This window comes from Calonectris borealis, chromosome 3 (assembly GCF_964195595.1).
Source record: "Calonectris borealis chromosome 3, bCalBor7.hap1.2, whole genome shotgun sequence".
Taxonomy (NCBI): Eukaryota; Metazoa; Chordata; class Aves; order Procellariiformes; family Procellariidae; genus Calonectris; species Calonectris borealis.
In genome coordinates this window covers 117,490,235-117,509,213 of record NC_134314.1, presented here as the reverse complement: position 1 = coordinate 117,509,213, position 18,979 = coordinate 117,490,235, and the positions used below count along the sequence as shown (strand labels likewise).

The 18,979-nt window shown below is 39.7% G+C and overlaps 1 protein-coding gene across 1 annotated transcript in view; it reads left to right on the top strand.

Annotated features, from left to right (window-relative positions):
- WDPCP (WD repeat containing planar cell polarity effector) overlaps positions 1-18,979 on the top strand; it is a 159,003-nt gene that overhangs the window by 105,994 nt on the left and 34,030 nt on the right. Inside the window, exons 13-14 of the mRNA XM_075147603.1 lie at positions 1,413-1,476; positions 7,266-7,368. Of these exons, the coding sequence (XP_075003704.1) occupies positions 1,413-1,476; positions 7,266-7,368 (167 nt within the window). The remainder of the gene's footprint in view (positions 1-1,412; positions 1,477-7,265; positions 7,369-18,979) is intronic.

Genomic DNA, 18,979 nt, shown 5'->3' with positions numbered 1-18,979 from the left:
GCTGGGGCAAAGGAGTCATCTCCTTCCCAAACTTCAAGCATCTACAACTGATGTATTGTTGAAATTGCTAACAGGTGAAAAGGGGGAAACTTTACCAGTAATGGGAAAAATATAGAAATCATTCTATAAAGAATCTATCTTTTACTTCACAACTGAAATAAAATTGGGGTATTTTGTTGTTTTGCGTATCTAAAAATAATCACCAAATCTATATTTGTAGGTATTTTTAAAGACTTTAAAAACATGCATAGAAGAAAATACGTACAAATAGAATCACTTTCTCACAGTAGAGAGTGATTGTCACATAGTGGTTATCTATATCTAGTATAAGAGAGGCATTAGCCCAGTGCAGAATTTCCCATTGTGATTAGCGTTTGCCAGTGCAATGTTGTATATATTCTCAGAAAGCTTCTGATGGATGGCTTGTTTCCTCCCGCTTCTGTGGAATTCCCAAGGATTGCAAACAAGAGGATATATACAGCCTTCCACAGTATCTCCATCCCATATAGGTATTTGCTGTAATTGCCAGGAGATGGTGTAGGGTCTCTGAGTAGAAAGAAGGTGGCCATCTGTGTTGTTCCAAATGGAAGGAGCTGTTCAGCAAGCCCTCAACCCACCAAAGTAATGGTCTTAGTATGCCATGATACAGCCCTCTTGGGTTAATGGTAAAGGTGAAGTTCCACATCCATACTGCTCCCTTCCTACTCTGCTGTATCTCTAGGTGATACTCAGGTGGTGCACATTTAGAACTAATTTTTGCTTGTGAATTTTGCTCTTTTTCCCCTTGTTTTACCTCATTGACACAATCTTCTTCACCATAGGTTCTTCAGAAAACTCTCAGGAGTCTGTGCTAATACTGGGCTGAGGGAGTTAGGAGGCAAAGCTGTGTCACCCCCTACCTTTTTCAGCCCCTGGGGATTCATGACTGTTTAGCATGGCTCGATTGATTATCATCTTCAGAGAGCTGTATTGAGGGGCCTGTGAGGACAAAACTCAATGCAAACTTCTACAAGGACCTCTGAAGTCTTGTGAGATTTGGGATTAGTCTTTTCTATAGGGGACTTTGAGGTTCCTACCAATGTTGTTGGGGCTAGCATTTATCTATGTTGTGACTGGTATCTTTCAAAGGAACAATTTACAGTACCTTCAGCTCCCTTCAGATTCAACTAGATCTGATGGGACTCAACACTGAACATAACACTTGCTGAAGGTTTTACATGATGAAGAAGGTTAAGGGTAGTCACTGTCCTACCTCATAGTTCTGCAATCTAAGTATGAGTGTATCAAGTTTCCCCAGTAAAGCTTTGGCACCGCTTTTGATGAGAATTGAAGGACTTCGTCTGCCCATTAACAAAATTTGATGCAGCTCTTAAATTATCCTCAACAAGTGATATGTGTCCTTTTTCTTGCAGGTATCAGAGATTTGAAAAAGCATTTCTGCTAGCTGTTGACATAGGTGCTCGGGACCTGTTTATGGTGAGTCATTTCTGGAGACAGGCTGTTGTCAGGGTGTTAGTTGTCAGCTTTTGTGCACATTAGAATGGGTCCGTGTCATTTGCAGTCTTAGACACATACTGAGGACAGAACTATTCTACCTGGTTTGCCCTTTGCCATCATGAAACTCATCAGTAGCAACTGAGTATCTCTAGAGTCATTGACATTTTCCCTAGCATGGCCTAAAGGCTATTCTTTATTTTCCAGGAATTAATGTATATGTTTTTGAATTTTCCCCTTCTTCATCTGTCCTGATGTGGGTGAATGTCATCTTTCACTCTAATAAGCTTATACGTTTCTAATCCGTTCCTTTAAGAATTGCAACTGCTGAGTCCTGGATACAAGAGCTGGCCATATCCTGGGGATCCTGAATGCTCTTAGTTTGTCTCTTAGGGTTTTGTGAAAAGTGACAAATTATGAACGCTTCTACAGGTACTTTTAAAACAACAAAGCTCAGCAGCATCAATCCAAGGGTTTTTACATTTCATGCACTCTCTGCCCCCTCCCATTTAATTAGCTACAAAAGTAAAATTAACCAGCTCTTAAAAGGTCCTCTGTGTGAGCTCTGCGGGAGGCTCTTGTTTTATAAGATCTTGCACCACAATGTCACAGTGAGGTCAGATGGACAAAGCCAATCGTGCTTTCCTAGTCTCTCAGCATGTTGCTGCTCCACAGCTGATTTCATTGTTTTCAAAGAAACAATAGGAAAGGGGCTTGTTGAAAAAAAGGCCCTTTGAACGATTCGTTTGCTTGACTCTTTTGCATAATGAAGACATTCTGTTGTTTAAATTAAGCTTTGACACTAGATGTTAATATCATTTATCCCATTAAGTCACTTGCCCTGCTAGTTTGATCCTGATATTTAAATTGTATGTTAAATTACACAATTAAATCCTGCTTTTATGGGTTATGAAAATTCCCTTCTAATTATATAAAAAGTTGTGTGAACCTTTTGATGTTTTTTTCACAGCTCTAATCATCTGGCTTGTTCCATCTAATTAGAAAGATGTGAATACTGCGATAAACTTTTCTAAGTATGCATCAAAAGAATGTGATGGAAATGTCAGACTTTTAGGAAATTCATTACGTGTTTTATGTTTACTCTCCTTGATTTTTCCTCTTTTTAGCTCATCTTTTTCCGTTTCTCTTTTTATTGAATGTACCTTCTTCAATACAAATTTTATACCTAATCAAGCTACGCACTGGTGCAGCCACATAGAAGATTCAGACAGTAACATGTCTGCGGCAGGTTACAGCTTTTTGTTGGGGGGTCTCCCACCATACAGATAATAAATTCTCCCTGAGGCCATTCTGGCAGAACAAATGACCCAGCATTTGGCCTGCCGTCTCAAGGACCCTCTCTCATATGGCTGAGAGCATTTCCTACATGATCTTTTTCTCTTTCCTTCCCTCTGCTGACAGCAGGACTGGGGGAGCACCTCTGTCCCAGTGTTGGGTCAAGAGATGGGTGCAAACTGCTAACAAGAGGGAGGAACTGTCAGTACCTGGCTCCACAAGTGGTAACATGTCCTCCTCTCAACAAAAGGTTCTCCAACTTTCTTCAAGAGGAGTTTCAATGTTCACAGAGAAATTAGCTCCATCCTTTCCTACTCTTCTTTGTTTTCCCTTTTCTCTCTCAACACCTACTCTCCATTTCCCATCTCACCAATGCTCTTAAACATAAATACATATTTCCACATAGTTCCTCCTGTCTTACATTGCTGTGAGATCAAAACCAGTTCTGTATTGTCCTCCTTCTGCTTGCATTACCTTTGAGATTCCTCATAGTTTCCCCTAAATCATGCAAGAAGCAGCACACACACCTGCCTCTTTGAATCCTCTGTTAACTAGCTGCCTCCTCTGGGGAAATGTCCTTTTGCTAATTCGTCTCCTAAGTAAGGTTACTAATGAACAAACTTTACAATAAGCTAACAATGGCACTGCTGCAAGACTACTAAGTACAGGACTCAAGAAGTTTAAAGGTGCATATGTCATAAAAAGTATTTATTTGTGCCATGGTAATTTCTAGGGAATTAGGCTTCATTGCACTAAATATTGTGTGAAAATTAGATAACCTGTTCCATGAAAGCTTACAGTTCTTCTAGGTATTAGTATAACAATACTATTGCTAAGCAAAGTTTGTGCATCCTTCACTTCTGCTTAACACTGAATAATTTGTATATATTGTTTATATAGGTCAAAATACAATTAATAACATACAACTTGACTTTACCTATATTTAAAGGATTTATAATTATGTGCAGTATGAATAAGTAATATATAGGTCAATTATTTGTACTGTTGTTTTACAGACCAACCAAATCCATTTGTAAAACCTCAGATGGTTCTAGGAGTCACGCCACCTTATTGCCAGTTAATTTAATGGGATTTCAAGAAGAAATAATAGACTAAAGAAAGATATCTGATGACATAAGCAAAATGAGAAAGAAAAAATCTATTTATTAAAGGGGAACAGAGAAGGAACAGAAAAGGAAAGGATAGAGAGAGCAGATATAACAGAGACTGAGGAGGATCCAAACGTTGAATACCCATCTTCTGAGACTTCTAAGGAAATGTCCTATGTCTTGGAGAATTCATCCTGAGCATCTCTTTCACCAAACAAGGCTTTGCAGCATTCCTGTTATTTGTTTTGAGATTGCAAAGAAGTTTGAGAGAATGCTATCCGAGGGCTAATTTCTTTCATAGAAATGAAAAAAAAAAAAAAAAGGCTTAAAAGTTAGTCCTATAGCTATAGCGTCACTAGTATGATGCCATAACAAGATACACATACACTGCTGTGCCTCTCCATAAGCTTTACCCTCACGTCACATCTAAGTCCATCAATTATTATCATCTCCTACAAAGTTCAATAAAAAAATAAAACTGAGAAGGACATAATATCATGAACAACAGCTACATTTATTGGACAGTGACTGATCCAATCTGTAACAGAAAAGATCAAGCAATAGAAGGGTTGTTAGCTTGAAATCCTTTTGTAGTATGCTCCAGCTCTCAGCTGCTGAAAATTCAAAAGGCCATCCCACGTACCAAAGGTAGCAAAAAATGCAAGGAAAAGACACTTTAATAAAACTGTCAGATCTTGGGTGATACACTGATGAGGAAAGTGCATGTTTCGAAGAAATGTTGGAATTTTGCCCAGAAATATCCTATAGACAAATGCACATCAGTGTTTCAAATGACTCCTGCTCACCAAGGGCCAGCTCTGTGAGTCACAAAGATGAGGGTAAAAAGGAAGTGGTCCAAAAACTAATCAAACTGTTAAATGATAAAATACAGCCCTTTCAGCAAACTCCTGATAAGCAGCTGGAAATTGTTTTTATTGTCACCATTGTTTTTGAGAGGGACATGATCTTTGGACTGATAAATTCTTAGATAATTGTGTGAAAAAATCTGTAATGAATATTCAGCTAATTTAATTCTTTTTTTTTCTGTCATTCTTTAAGGCACCCTGTAATCCAGTGTTTTTTCTTTCTCTTTTATTTATTTTCTAGTTTTATTCTACTCAGAGAGTTATAAATTCTTAGAAAACTCCAATTTTGCTGGCTTATTTGAATGAGGAGCACCTAAATCTGAGTTAAATTTGAGTTAAATAGGAGGTTTTGTATCTGTTATCTTTTCTTTCTAAAGCTTGTTTAGAGATAGAAACAAGAGCTACTTTTTTTTTTTAAATTCTTTATGACAGCAACTTGAGGAACCACAAAGAAAGCCACTTACCAGCCTACTGCTATATCTTTTTTTCTTACAAGGCCCCTGTTAGTTAGCGACGGATATGTAGTATCTTTACATTTCTTTACTCAAAATAGAAAACATGGGCAAAAACAAGATCTGAAAGTAATAGATGTTTTGATACACACTGCATGCACAACCTCTTAACTGAAAGAACTATGTCATTTTCTGCAGTTGTTTCCATCCCCTCCCCAAGTTTATTATTTCAAATTGCATTGAAGTATACAATACTTCTCTTAGTTTAAACTACAAAAGACAGTCATTAAGCATAGTCAGAATGTATTTTAAATTAGTGAACACAATCTGCCTATACATTCAAATCTTTGTAAGTCCAGACTTGTTCAAGAGCCCTTAGGTTTTCTATTGTTATCTAAATAAGCTGACAATATCTACTGTTTAATCTTCATAGAAATCATACCTTGCTACTCAGGCCCTTTTCTTCTGACAACCATGTTAGACCTACAAAGAGAGGAAGTAGAGAGTTCGCAACAAGTTCGTAACTCATTACTTTGCTCCAAGACACTTGCACATTTTTTAAGTCACATCTGTGTTTGTAATTAGAAAATGGTGCTGTCTCCTGCAGACTGTTGGGATCCTGCAAGTCAGTACCAGGTTTTCCTGCGTAGTCTCAGTTTCCCTAACGTTCTCAGTTTGCTTCTTATTTTTGTTTTTTATTTTTAATTAGTATTATTAAATGAGGGGATAATAAAAGCAGCATGTTTTTCTCCTAATACTCTCACTTTTTTCATCTAACTTCTCTTTCTAAAGTAAGGTCACTTTTTCCTGTAAGAGTTTCTGTCATATTGATGAAGGTGGCAGTAAACTCACACTGAGAAGGACAGTTTCACCTGAAATCTTGTGCATTAGTGAGAATATGGTTGCTTTTATGGTATACAGAAGTCAATATTTCCAGCAAATACTCCTTTTCCCTTTAAATTCCTGCATGCAGATAGATTGCACAACAATGGCCACGAAGGACTTAAATCTTTGGATACCAAATGGCATCTTCAGCAAAGAAGAGGGGAAAAAAAACTTTGCCAACTGTTCTTGGGTTTCCGTCACTTCGTATGTCTCAGTTCATGCACAGAGCAGCCTGTGGCTGTGATGCCAAAGGAGAAGGGGGTTAATTGTCTCTTTATTAATGGTCAAGGATGAAACTTTACTTCAAGGGCCAAAACCAAGGGCAGTGAGACTGTAATTTGTCAGCAGGAATATATTCTCCCACAAATCTCCCTACTAAATATGTAGTACAGGTGGTTTTCACCTCAAAGGTTAACACACAATAAAAAGCCTTGCAATTCAGCATGTAATGATGCACCCCTGCTGCAGCCCTCTGATTTTTAACTCTAGATTAAGGACTAGATCCAGAGTATTGGCAACTATTCATGCTAGACAACAACATTTTTGGAAAGCCCTTTGTGGTCCAAGAGTGACACAGGAATCATGTCACCTATGTGGGTGTTAAAACCATTGAGCAACCATGTTGCTCTTATTACCTCCAATATCAGCACAAAGAGGACCACCATCACCTTACTGAAAGAACAGTAAGTGTAACATGACGACCTCCAAACAAAAATTAGTCCCAAAAGAGCTGTACCCCAAAACTCATGTACTAGATGGAAACCTTAACAGACTTCAAATAGGGGCTGTCAGCCAAAAGAGTTCCAGTACTTCAGATCTGGTTTACACAGAGCCACCTCCTATCAACCCTCTCTTAATTCATGTTGCACTAACAGAAGTTACCTTAAAAGCAGACAGATTGGTCTCTTTCATACACTGAGTCAATAGCTTCACTTTTATCAGTGCGTGATTGGTCAGTGTTTTATTCATTGCTGTATTCAACAGCACAAGTAAGATAATAAATTTGCATTGGGAGAGAATTAAAATGTAATGGTAGGTTCATCAGTTCCATCTGTGTTTGTGATCTAAATAATAAAAGAACCTCTTTCTTTCAAAATCCCTTTTGTTACTCCTATGAGATTCATTTTAGATTAATCTTTTTTTTTTCTCTTTTATTTCCAAAGGACATCCATTACCTTGCACTAGATAAGGGTGAATTGGCACTAGCTGAAGTGGCGAAGAAAAAGGCTAATGACATTGATGCAGAATCAATAACTACTAGAATTGGTAAGAATTAATGGTGTTTAAAAAGCCCTTTTTGTTTTAATCAATACTTGTCCTGTACAACACCGTGTTATATTTGTAGGGGAGTTATTGTTTCGATTGCATTGTTTTCTTTGAAAGCGAGACAGTATTTTTATTCATAACTAAAGAGGGAGGCTTATAAAAATAACATAGCTTTGCCTTTCAGTACACACGTGAGGATTGTGTCAATGCAATAGCTACAAAGCAAAAAAGGTTTATACTATGGCTATATAGAAAAGTTCAGGCTGTACAAACTGAACTGAGTCCAAGAGGTAAGGGACTGAATCTGAAAATCTTTGTTCATACCAGCATTAAAGGCCAGGTATGGCAATCTCATTCACCTCTAAATATTTGCTCGTGCACACTGTGCCAACAACTGGAGTCACATCATGAATGCGTTGGCAGCATTCAGATGAAACAGTTACTGATGTGAACACAGGCTCATATCCTGACTTTAAAGTAACAGCTTTGCATGCAGCGGGATTCTTGCAGTTCCATAAGGAATATTGATGCAAAAATTGCAGGGTTAGACTACTAGCTCAAACACAGACAACTTTTCAGGCAGGGGAACTCATAACTCATTCACTTTCTCCTTGTGTTTCCTCTGAATTGTCATGAAGAGATGTATGCAAATATGTAGACCATTCTGATTTCGGGCCTATAGCACGAACCAAGCAGAAGGGGTCTAAGTCTAGGTAGCTGACCTCCAGCAGAGAGAAAGTAGACAAAGGGAAAAAAAAGAACACAAAATGTTTGTATAAAATATACACAGTGCTGTTTTTCTTATTCTACTGCATCTTTGAATATTAGAAGAAATCACTGAGCTTTTGTCCTTGTTCCATGCCAAGAAGTAGAATATGATTAAGACTCAGAAGAAGTCACAAAACCTTTGAGATCCTGGGTAACATTCTTTTAGAACTGTACATCTCAGTGTTTACCAAGAGCATACAAGCAAATGCCATTCAAATATATAGAAATGCAGAGAGGTGGTATGTGCATTTATGTGGCTATTTCTATATATTGTATAAATCCATGACTATGCAATACAGTATCACCTCCTTCCCTCTGCAGCGGGGTAGAGATCAAGCAGTGCCTGTTCTGAACTCTCTTCTTCAGGGTCCTTCATTTTCAAGCTTAAGTCACTTCAAGCATTTTTTGCACCACAGCTGGGCCTTTGGGCAAGACCTTTCACCACTAAAATTGCGAAAAACGACATTTGTTTCGGCCGTCTGTTACTGGGCACTCTTTAAAAGTGTACAGTTACATCTCCCTTGCTTTCTCTTCTCTTATTTCTTAGGTAGTTGTCCTCTGCACCTAATATAACTAAGGTCATAGAATCATAGAGTCATAGAATCATTAAGGTTGGAAAAGACCTCTAAGATCATCAAGTCCAACCATCAACCCAACACCACCATGCCCACTAAACCATGTCCCTAAGCGCCTCACCTACACGTCTTTTAAATAGTTCCAGGGATGGTGACTCAACCACTTCCCTGGGCAGCCTGTTCCAAGGCCTGACCACTCTTTCAGTAAAGAAATTTCTCCTAATGTCCCATCTAAACCTCCCTTGGCACAACTTGAGGCCATTTCCTCTCGTCCTGTCACTAGTTACTTGGGAGAAGAGACCAACCCCCACCTCGCTACAACCTCCTTTCAGGTAGTTGTGGAGCGCGATGAGGTCTCCCCTCAGCCTCCTCTTCTCCAGACGAAACAACCCCAGTTCCCTCAGCTGCTCCTCACAAGACTTGTGCTCCAGGCCCTTCACCAGCTTCGTTGCCCTTCTCTGGACACGCTCCAGCACCTCCATGTCCTTCTTGTAGTGAGGGGCCCAAAACTGAACACAGGATTCGAGGTGCGGCCTCACCAGTGCCGAGTACAGGGGCACGATCGCCTCCCTGCTCCTGCTGCCCACACTATTTCTGATACAGGCCAGGATGCCATTGGCCTTCTTGGCCACCTGGGCACACTGCCGGCTCATGTTCAGCCGGCTGTCAGCCAGCACCCCCAGGTCCTTTTCCTCCAGGCAGCTTTCCAGCCACTCTTCCCCAAGCCTGTAGCGTTGCCTGGGGTTGTTGTGGCCCAAGTGCAGGACCCGGCACTTGGCCTTGTTGAACCTCATACAGTTGGCCTCGGCCCATCGATCCAGCCTGTCCAGGTCCCTCTGCAGAGCCTTCCCACCCTCGAGCAGATCAACACTCCCGCCCAGCTTGGTGTCGTCTGCAAACTTACTGAGGGAGCACTCGATCCCCTCGTCCAGATCGTTGATAAAGATATTGAACAGGACCGGCCCCAGTACTGAGCCCTGGGGAACACCGCTCGTGACCGGCCGCCACCTGGATTTAACTCCGTTCACCACAACTCTCTGGGCCCGGCCGTCCAGCCAGTTTTTCACCCAGCGAAGAGTGCATCTGTCTAGGCCGTGAGCCGCCAGCTTCTCTAGGAGAGTGCTGTGGGAGACAGTGTCAAAGGCTTTACTGAAGTCCAGGTAGACAAAGTTAACAAAGATACCTGAGACTTATCTCCGATCACTATCTATTCTCTTACACTTAATGCAGAAAATTTAAGCCTTAATCTGTATCTTTGTTTAATTCCTTGCAAGCTAACACTATTACTAGATTTCTGAAGTTAGGCTATTTTTAAGTTTACTGAGAGCCTTATATAGTATTATAGACACATACAGAGAGGGATAGGGAAAAAGCATGAGGTGATCAGAAATGTCTTACTTGCATATCAGACGTAATACACGTGTTGCTACAGTTCAGTTATAAATGTCCAGGCACAGAGTCTTCCCCTCCTTCAGAGCAGTCCTACAGTTACCTCTGTAATGCCCCATAAGCATGAATTATTAAAGTAATTTTATATGATAAAGTCTTTAAAGTGTTCTCATTTGCTGAATAATTAACTATCAGAATGATTTAAAGTACTTTTCAATGCCCCTGGGACAAACTGTCACTGAGATTCAGTCTATAAACAGTAATGAATTTGCATCCAGTTCATTTTATATGAAAATAAACAGGAATCTCCCATGAGTTCGTTTTACTGCAGATTGGATCTCATCTTTGATTGGATCATCAATACGTGAAATCTCAGCCACATGTTTTGTTTTATTATACTTTATTCCAACGTCCTCTCATGTTGATGTTTTTATTTCATAAACTATTGTTAGCAAAAAAGGTGTCATGAGGCATGAACTTTGTGGACCCAGTGAAAACAAAAGATAACAAGTGCTTTATATGTAAATTACTATATTTATCTACATTTTGAGAGGGGGAGAAAAAATCATGCCAGAGTCAGAAGCTTTAAAATGCAGTTTCAAACAAGCGTCTGTCCCCTAACCGTCTCCTAAACCCAGTCCTCTTCATCTAGTCCCTGCTCTCTGGGGCTTTCAGCCATTCATTTCACCAATGGTCACACTTCCCAGATCAAACTTCTTGAGCACCCACTTCAGGCTTCTACGAGAAGGCAGCAACCTAAGCAAACAGAGGCAACAAGGTGCAGTCAGTGATCCCAAGTTATACTGAACATCTCCCTAGATAATATATGGCCTCTCTACAGCATATTTCATATATATATTACAGTATAATATTTGGTCCTAAATAGTACAAATGTGAACCGTTCTCGTATATCAACATCTGATGATATTCCCTGAGATAGCCCATCCCCAAAACTCTGCTCAACACTTGAAAATAACATGAGTCAGTGCTCCTGGCTGATTCCCAAGCCCTTGAGAGTGCTCCATCTTGCCCCAGATATATTTAATTTGTCAAGATATTTCTGTGTACAGGGCTCACTTCAAACATAATATTTTTCAAACTCAGACTTTTGGAAAAGTTTCAAGCTCCTACAAATAATGTAGAACAACAATATAATTTCAGCTTAAATTTATAGATGTCATCCAGAGTTCTATAATAATTGGTAGATTCCTCACATATATTAGATAAAGATTTGCGTCAAGATAAAACCAGAAATAGATTGATTATTTTAAAATTTTCTGAATTTTAGCTCTTCTCAGTTCTTCACATGATCGTGGTTTGCTATACACTGTTTTGAAGAAGCCACCATCAAAGCTAAGAATGTCTGGGTGCATGTGGTAAAAACACCTGTAGACCTTCAGAGCATAGTAGTTTTGTGACAATAATTGCTGAGAAAGGTGAAGTGTCAAGTGAGCTTGCTGCTATTCCCTGCTATGGTTTTGGCAGAATCAGGTATTTTGTTCAACTGATTAAAATCTTCTAAAGAAAATTATTCTTATAAGATTTTATGTTTGACAGACTGTGAAAATGCATCTTGAGGCATGAGAAGATTGAAGTAATGGTACCATACATCTCAGAGACCGCATTAGCTGTCTCCTCTTTCCCCACTCCCATTTGATCAGCAGACCAGTAGCCATAGATATTGTGGTTTCCTCTGCCAAAGATTTCCTGTTGAATTATTTCTGTAGTAGATCTACAGGTTCCTTAACGAGGTCAGGGAGTTCTCATTTAGCCTTGCCTAAAATATATTCTGTGCACCTCATTTCACTTGATTAAAACAGAGAGGACTTTCTTCAATATTGACAATATTTGTAGGTTTACTAATAAATTCTGTTTATGCGTGTAGCCTCACGTATATGCTCCTGGAACACAAGTAACTGGTACAATATCATCCGTGGTGCAAGAGTGCATCTGTTCAGTGCTGTAAACTGTAGGTTGCTAATGTAAAACTTGAGTTGCAAGGAACTGACATGGCACAGCTTGTTAAGAAATGCCATAACTAATGATGATCATGGAGGTGAAGAACTCAGCCTTTCAGACACCATTGCTCAATGAATATCCAAGAGCATATGTAGTCAGTGTCAGAAAGTTTCCCAAGGCCAACTTCCAACAAATTACATTAGGGCCTAGCAAGATGATTTTAACCTTCAAATCAATAGCTTTCACCCAAAAGGGATTCATGTTGTGACAAGACAGATAACTGCTGCATAGTTGAAAGGCAAATTGGGAAACCTTGTATTTCTACTTAGAATTAAATTCAGAGTATTAGTTACACTAATGTTTAGGCAACATTTCTAACAGAGGTATCTTAATAAAAACACTGATGTTGAGATAATTGCATTGTTCTGAAATGCTAGATGGGACTGACTAACATTTTGGTGGTTCAGTAATGTCTCATGAAAGCACTTGAGGTTTTTCTACTTAAAATAGAATTTTAAAACATTTCTGGAAATATTCCATATTGTTTTCAAGTGAGATAGGAAATCTTATCAGTTCTCACAGAGACTGAGGTTTAATTTCCCACAGTTTATAAAATGACATTCAAAACGTAGAGGCCCTAAATGTTTCCTACTGGCAAGGAACGTCACCAGTTTGAACCTTAAGTGGAGAATTTATTCATTTCTTCTTAGTTCTGTGATAGTATTTTGTATTTAATGGCTTACATGTTCTTTGTGATAATTAATAATGACACATGCTATAGTGTTTTGTCTTCCATACAGCGTGTCTGAGATACCAGTCTGGTCTTGCATACAGTCTGCTACCTCCAAATCACTTGTAATTTACTCAGATCTTCCCCTATTCCTGACAGTCCTGGCAAGCCTGCTCGCATTTTGAGACCATGTTTAGAATTGTCCCCCTGTTTTTGTAACCTTCTCTGGCCCTGCATTAGCCTAGTTGATAACATTTGTTCCTCTTCTGATCCATAATGACTCCTTTCATCTTCACGCAATAGACTTCTTCCTTACCCTCATGTACCCTCTCTGACGCTGATGAAAAAGCCTTCTTCATTTCCTACTCTTCCTTGGCACAGACATCTTTCTCTCAAGTTTCAAGTTAACTGAGAATCTTAGCCTTTTATTTCATGGCATGATTTTTATTTCACTGCGTAACATGTTTATGGCATGCTTAAAAGGTATTATCCAATACACAGATGAACTGTGAAAAACTCGGGGACACTTGTTTATGCTACAGTGTTTTGGAGCTCTTTTCCCTTCAGTGTAAGTGTTAGATCTCTCCCTCTATTTATTTAGATTTTCAGTTTAAGTCAATCAAAACCTCTAGAATCAAATCCTTTGCTTTTATTTTTCTAATAATGTGAATTTTTCCCCAGAGAGCCAGAAAAACATTTTTAATGAAAAATGGTTTTTAAGTGTGATTGGCAGTTAACCTATGGCAAGAAATTAGTTTCCACAAGCACTTTTTAAATTTTGTGCCACACAAGATGAGTGTCTTTGAAGATCCATAGTAATGTTAAATTATTTAACTGTGCTCGTGTGTACGCTCTCCTGCATGTATCAAACCACACACAGCATTTGATGCAGAGCCCACTAAACACAGTGAAAAGTTTTCCACCATCTTCAGTGGGCTTTGGATGGGGGATTTTAGCAAGTAACAAGCTCACGTGTAGGCCTGGCATTACCAGAACTCCTGCCCTCTACCAAAAAACGACAAAGAGCCTGGTTTGGAAGGACGCTCTACTTGATGTAGGCTGCTCAAGTCCCCTGGTTTCAAGAGGAGCAGGTGGCACCCAGCACTCGTGGCATGGAAGCCTATTGCAGTGGTAGTTCTGAATTCATAGCCTGGCATACCTGCCTCGTTGGGAGTGTAACAATATGTTCCCATATAAGTAAGTGGATCTGCTGAATCTTCTTCTTTATTCTGATATTTAGCTTTTTGTAAATTACATTTTTAATTTTCCAACTAGTAGTGAGGATTTTACTCTATCGAGAGGTTACAGGCATTAGTTGCTCCCTTGCTTGTGTTCTTTTCGAGAAGTGGAGTCATTAGTTTTACTTAAGGTCTATAGTAGTTACTTTACGTAAGGTCTATAGTAATGCCAAACTATTTTTGGCTCCACCTCATCTCACCTCTCCGCTTGCTTGTGTTATGATGTCAGTTTTGATCTATACCTTCCCACTGCTAGACAGCTTTGCCTAAAGACATAATCCTCAGCCCCTAATAATTATAAGTACATCAAAGGCTAGCTGGTTTGCTTAGCTGCAGAGGTCTACACAAAGATCTGTGTATCTTCACTTGAAAGAGATTTATAGTTTTGTGTCAAGCTTTAGAATAATCATGGCATTCCATTTTTTTCCCTTCTTTATCGTGACGTATTCTTGTCCACTACAGAACCTGATTTAAAAAGCACCTCTATATGCCTGAAATGAAGACACTATTCTCCTTAATATTTTAATTTTAATGATTCCCATATTTTGTAATAATATCTGTCAGTAGTAAAATTATGCCCTATTTAATAAGAAAAAGTCTTACCAAGAAGTCATAGGTTAACTATTTTTTGCCTTCATTTTAAATGATGTGTTGAGTAGAAAAAAAGAAAAATCAGTAACTGGAAGAGCCAGCTTTAGCGACTTAAATTTTTTGTATCTGTAGCCACATACTATGACCGGTTTATAAACAAAAAAAAATTACAGTATTTCCAAATTCTGAGCATTGAAGGAGTTGATGTGTCTGATCTGTATTTATTCTACTAAAAATTAGGTTATTGCAAGGTATGTGAGGTCTGTCATCTCAGATCTTTTCAGTATATTTCCATCTTATCCCTATAACCTCCAGCAAAGTTGATGCACATAGACAATAGAGAATGAATGACACTAATTGCCAAGTAAACAACTTACTTTCCGTGGCAACATATCAAGAAGTAAGTTACAAAAGTGAAAATAGATCACAGAGAGATTCCTTGGGTGAGGATGTTACATGATAAAGAATAGATCAGCATAAAAGATCTCGAGGGGGTGCCCATGGCATGGCATTGAAGTAAAGAGAAGCAAGTCAGTACTCAAGTATCCGTTGACATTATCGCTAGGAATTTAAGTAGGAATTTGATTTCTCAGCACTGACTCCATAGACTGAAGTCAATTTAAATAAAAAGCACACATAGTTAAAATAACTGTTGAAACAAACTATCAAAGAAATTGATGCAGGGAAAGTGTCTTTGCATGGAGACTAAATGAATACCTTTCTGGGAAATAGGTTTTAGCCAAATATAATTTATGCATTAGTCAAACACAAGTTTTTCTGGCTCGGTGTAGGTTACCTGGATGAAATTTAATGGCCTCTAATTCACTGTAGGTCAAACTAGATGATTTACACTGTATCATTATAGTATAATATTCATATGTGCTGGATTCCAGTCTTGCCTACAGCTCTGTGAAAAAGCCCCTGGTAAATCTCCCATTAGCTTCAAAAGGCCCACATGTAGGCTAAAAGACTGCAGTTAAAAGCCACATAATGTATATTCACACATCTCATAGTATGCACGTGTATGTGTACATAAGTGGGTGTTATATTTACACATACACAGCCAAAATTTGGCCAGTCATAAAAATAGCTCCAAATCTGAACATAAGCGCTGAATTAATTATTACGTATTTATATTTTGCATCATGACATCAGCAGCCACAGAATCCGCTGCTGCTTTTTTTTCTGAAGGAACAAGAAATAATCACAGCAGGAGGTGCTTTTGTAATTGCTGTAGCTGGCTGAGAGCTGCGTATCTGTATGTTCACGGTGTGTCAGAGGCATGTTTGTCTCACACACCCTAGAGCCATCCTTGAGCCTCTAGTTTTCTGATAGGGAATTTGCCGGTTGCATTTCTACGCACTGAAAAGAGTTGGCAAACACATATTTGCCTGGCAGTTGGTATGTGTTTTGTCCTGTTTGCTCTGCGTAATGTAACGTGATGTGACAGGCTGCAATTCATCACATCAGTGGCATGACAGCAGAGGAATTGAAAAGAGGTATAATGGTGGTGATGTGAGGTGTCAATTTAAAGTTCAATTGTAATATTTCAACAGTAAGTCTTTTTATAATGGCCTACTGAAGAATTATCACCAAATATTCCGGGTGAGTTTTAGAAGTAGTGATCAGATAGAGCATAGTCAACATCAGGAGAAGGCTGTAGGTTCCTGTGCTCAGAAGGACCAACTCTTGTAAATATGAGAATCTTCGCACATCTGGTTTCTGATCAAACAAACAAAAACATTGAAGGACTATTTATTGCCTCCTCTTTCACTACAATCCCCAGCCACACCACAGGCTCTTAAGTGGGGATACCATGGAATTGCCCACGGCAAAATCGGAGGTTGAGGCTGTTTTCCTCCAAAGACTCCTGCACAAGAGACTGCTTGACAGTTCACCCCTGAAAAACTCCTGCAACAAAAACTAAGGTGTTTGATGACCTGGTGTTAGTTCTTGTTGAATGCTTTCAGCCTAACAAAAGCAAGTTCCCTGTTAAAATCCTGTCTCAGGGCTGGTGACATTCTAATCAGGATATCGCTGGTGAAAGCCGTAGCGAAAAGCTCAGCAGGGCCCGAGAATAAGCTTTGCACCCATCGCTGTTGTCAGTCTTGCACTTTCTAACGTGCCAAACTTGGCCAGAAGAAGAAAAGAAACGGGCTGTTTAAGAAAAAGTGTTGGTGAAAAACTGATCAACAGTGCCTAATACAAGGCAGTAAGTACATTCAGAATTAATAACTTTTTTCTTCCCTCGGCATATACTCTGTATTTCATTTCAGCTATTTGAAATATCTTTTCCCTGAATATCCTTCCTGTTAGTCTGCACCGAGACTTCTTTTTACTTTAAATCTCAGTGCCGTGAGACTGCTGCAACTCCTGAACTCACACATGAATAATATCTGCCCTTCAATAATATTTTTCACAGCATTCAGGATACCAAAAGTCCTGAATTTCCTGAAGTGCTAGATTTCAAACTGTAAAATTCAGTCTTAAAAATAGATTGTGAGGCAGCATTGGTTATCTCTGCAACGTTGATATTATGAAATGGCAAAATATTATAATATGATGAAAAGATATCATTAATAATAGCTTATAAGCATGTATGGTGATCATTATAATTAGTTACTTACTGCAGGTACACTGCAGGTCCCACCTTTTCATCTTTATGATAACCAAAGATGCAACAGCCGCTTGATTTCTGCCTCCTGCCCTCCCAGCCCAGGGCCTGGCTGTAACACCCGCCTTCCCCGGGAGCTCAGGCTCCCCAGCACCCATGTCCCTGCTTCTCCTCTGCCTTCTGGGAGGGCACAGCTTCCCCCCTGCTCTTGCCCATATTGAAAGTGATCCCTTTCAAATGTGTTTGCAAGGCTGTGTTTGATGTCAGCGGGGAGGCTTGCCATGCCTGACTCTACCAGCCCTGTCTGGTGCTCAGAGCTCAGCCCGGGCTTCTCGTAAGGAACCAGTGGCAGGAGTTACGAGGACTTTCTTGCTGTCTTTCACCAGTGATGGCGCTGAGCACAGCTTTGAGTCCTTGCATACCACAAGATCAGTAAAAAGTCAGGGTATAGTTCTCACATAAATTAGATTCCACGGATTAACCACTTAACTGATAGTTTAAAAATTTTCGTTGTAGAGGAACGTGGAAGACAATATTCTTTCCTGTAGAATTACGTTAAAAACCTATGCGTGACTTCTAGTTTTTTCAGAAATATAACACTGTTTCATAACCACTGCTAGCTTATATTTTTTCCTTGATGTAACTTACCTTCTGCTACGTCATACTATGGTTATTCATATATCCCTGCTAAATTTAGTCATTTCCTCTGCTAATGTTCTTATTGCTGAAAATCCCCCCTGGAAATATCCAAATACGCCTGAAGTCCACCAGGTGAAGAGCAGATTCTGGGGCCATCCCAGAGACCTTGCAGAATAACCCCAGGACTTGATCTTACATCACCTGGAAGCATTGCTGCTCATGAACCATCAGGAGCCTTATATGAGCTCACCCTCTGACTGCGCCACATAACCCATGGAAGGAAGGATTTGGGAGCCGGTCTAAACTTCTCCTGAATCATCACTTGAAGTTCATTGCTAAATTTCACCACACCTCTGCCTCAATAATACAAACTTTTATTAACCAGATGAAAGAATATGGCCACAATTAATTATTTATTTTACTACATAGGATGCATTGTGGCCAAAGAAAAACAGCCACAAAGTGCTTACCTTAGGCCCTTGCTTTTAGCCATGAAATGGCGAGATGTTTAGCTCACAACTGCGCGTATGGAGCCCGTGTGGGCTTAGTCTGCTGCAACGTAAGCCCAGATGGTCCCACTGTCTGCACTGCTGTTGCCTCTTAGGTATGTAAGGGAAGAATTAGGACCACAGCACTCCGCTCTGATCACAGAATCTTAACAATAAAACACTCTGGAAAAATTCCTGATTTCCTCAAAAATTCCTGAAGGAAGCATGAGCTTTAGTCGATGCCTTGTTTTCATATATTATTATCAACTACACTGTCGCAACCTATTCCCTTGTGTGCTTGAGAGCTTTGCTGCCCACTCATCAGGATCAGAAACAACACAGCAGGTCAGGGACTGGATGAAATTAGACCTTTCCATCCGTCACCAACCTACTGGATGACTTTGGCCATCGTTTTAGCTTGTTTTAGCCTCCAGCGCTTTTGTTTTTCTTTGGGGACTGTGTGAGCTCTCTGTGACCGGCTGCCCATCCTTTCGGCAGCATCCGAGTCCCATGCCACAGCACCTCGCTCTTGTCGCGCTAATTCGGCACTGCGCCCGCAGCTTCGCCCCGCTGGTGTCATATTTCCAGCGCTGCCCTCCCAGAGGTTAACCACACAGTCA